The sequence below is a fragment of the Brassica oleracea genome, chromosome C2 (assembly GCF_000695525.1).
Source record: "Brassica oleracea var. oleracea cultivar TO1000 chromosome C2, BOL, whole genome shotgun sequence".
In the NCBI taxonomy this organism is placed as follows: domain Eukaryota; kingdom Viridiplantae; phylum Streptophyta; class Magnoliopsida; order Brassicales; family Brassicaceae; genus Brassica; species Brassica oleracea.
In genome coordinates this window covers 19,493,802-19,496,463 of record NC_027749.1, presented here as the reverse complement: position 1 = coordinate 19,496,463, position 2,662 = coordinate 19,493,802, and the positions used below count along the sequence as shown (strand labels likewise).

The window sequence follows — 2,662 nt, the reverse complement described above, 5'->3', positions numbered from 1 at the left end:
GCCACTCAAAAGTTGATCTTTAGGTATTTCCCACCCACAAAGTGTTTGATGAAATGCCTGAGACAACTCTCCTAAGCTTTTAACATACTTTACCAAAGACATTTGTTGTTAAAGGTGTTAAGATAGCCAATAGACTTGTTAGTAATGATTGCTTTCATATTATTCAACCAAAGACATTTGATGTTTGAGATATGTTAGTAAATGAACATTCATCTAGACATAGAGTTTGTTTAAGATTGTGTCTAAGCTTAAGGTTGATAGTTTGATTGATCGTTTGCCATCCTTAGTTCGAAACTTGATCACCCAAGATCTAATCCCTATGCCCATGAGTTCTCTTTTCCCTTAGTAAAGAAAGTCATTTCATTTATCATTAATCATTAGTTTAGAATCCTTTTAAATCATTGGTTGCACTTAGATTAAGTGAGTACTTGCATTCTCAGTGCTTGAAATCCCTCAGAACTGGTTCGACAATAACTTATACTACAACATTTGTCTTAGGAGCCTTGAAAACTCCTAACATCAGTGAGGAATATAAGGCTGAAGGAACCAAGGTAGATTCTATTAATACATCGTTGCCTTGATTGGTAGAGCATTACAATAAACATTATCCTCCTTATTATCCGATCAACAATTAATAGAAAAACATCTAGAATAGCATGTAAAAGATGCAAATGCTCTCCAAATGCTCTTTATCCAATGTTTTCATAAATTTTTGGTAGATAATTTGTATTTAAATATATAAAACTTTTAAAATAAATAAATTATATTTTGGTTAATAATATCACAAAATTATATTAGGATACAAAAATAAAATTAATAAATCAATATATTTAAATTTTTTAAAATAATATTATTTTACATTCAAAATATAAATTAAATATATAATTAATTATGATTTATTATTGTAAATGTAAATATATATAATTATTTAGAAATAAATAAATTATATATCATATATTAATTTTTTAATAATAATTTTGTATATGAATCATGTACTGCTCTACAAATCATTTTATTAAATAGATTTACGAGAGCATAATAACTTTTATAGTACACATCTTCTTTAGCATATTGCTACTATTTTGTCATCAACTATACCAATCAAAGCTATGTATAGGTGCAAAATTTGCTACACACGAGTATCCCATCAATTAATTAAAATTATGAATTGAATATACGTATTTGTCTATAGTTCTTAGTTGCTTATAAAATATTGTTATAGATTTTTAATACTCCCTCTCTTTCAAATTTCAAATACGTTGTAACTAGTTTTAGAAAAAGCACTAAAAATATTATATTTTTAAAAGTATCATTTAGTATATGAATTCAACTAATTATAGAAAGCTCTACAAAATTTATTTGGTTATACAATATCCAATAAATGCAAAAATTGCATTGAAAAGTTAAAAGTACTAATATTTTGAAATACAAAATTCTCTGAAAGTACTTATATTATAAAAGAGAGGGAGTATATATATTAGGGTGTGGATGGCATGGTTATGTGCTCACATTTTGGATATGGAAGGGATGAAACTGTATGTGAGAAAAGTACGAGGCAACTCCTCGGCACGTGCAGTACCGTATGAGTATATTAGTTTTGTGAATAAAACAAAACTGCATGAAAATATACGAATCAACCGGCTCTTAAGCCCAACATTATCGGCACTTCTTAGCGAAGTTGCTTAGTAATAATCACCTAAATTTAAATCAAAATTATGGAAAAACAAAAGAGTCGTCGGTTAATTAAGAACTTTTCGAACATGTCCTTAAGGGGCACGTGGCATAAGGCGACAGGTTTACCGAATGGGGTAGGGAAAAGTAAAGTTTACGGTATCGACTTCATTCTCATCGTCTCCCTATTATCTCTCTTTCGTCGGCGATTTCAAACAAACGGTCATCTGGTCGTTCAATCCACACCGATCTCTCCTGTCATCGAACCCTTCTCCGCCGAATCCAATCGAAACCGGGTATGTGTTCCTCCTCTGTCCTCCGTTTTGAGATTTATAGGAATTATTTATCGAAAATAAGTCTTCCGTATCTGGGTTTGATTGGAAATTTATATTGTGACGATTTGATTGCATGCTTCTTGTTTGTGATTGTTCACCGATCTGTTTCTGATTCTATGCTTGGTGTTTGAGTAAATATAATTGAAAATTAGGGTAGATTTAAGGATTTCAGAGATGAAGCCATTTTTAGATTCCTTTTCTTGATGAGTACAATTGATCTTCGATGGATTTCAGTGTTTGAGTAAATGTAAGGGTCTTCTCTTTGCACCGTGTCTCTGTTTTTTGATTTTTCCTCTGCAAATCCATTCAAAGGTTTATTCTTTTCCTTAGTTTTTTCATTTTCTGAGGAATGTTGTATCAAGAATTGTGTATTTTCTGTAAATTAATTTCAAAGGGTGTATCTTTATGTAGTTTTCCGGGTTTCATTAGCTTGCTTTCTCGTTGATTTCAATTGTCACCATATTGGTTTATGATTTTGGTGTTTTGGTTATCTTTGTAGATTTGAGAATTCGTGTTTCGAACTTCAGTGTTTATAGGGTTTATCATTTTTGGTAACTCAGTATTCGTTTTGTAACTTGGTGATTTATGGTGTGTTCTCATGACATTATTTTTCAAATGATTGGTAGAATACAAGATTTGTTAGAAAACGACGTATG

The 2,662-nt window shown here is 30.5% G+C and overlaps 1 protein-coding gene across 1 annotated transcript in view; it reads left to right on the top strand.

Moving 5' to 3' along the window:
* The first annotated feature begins 1,760 nt into the window (after window positions 1-1,760).
* LOC106323637 (glutathione S-transferase T2-like) overlaps window positions 1,761-2,662 on the top strand; it is a 2,026-nt gene continuing 1,124 nt past the window's right edge. The window contains exon 1 of the mRNA XM_013761726.1: window positions 1,761-1,818. Within this exon, the coding sequence (XP_013617180.1) occupies window positions 1,761-1,818 (58 nt within the window). The remainder of the gene's footprint in view (window positions 1,819-2,662) is intronic.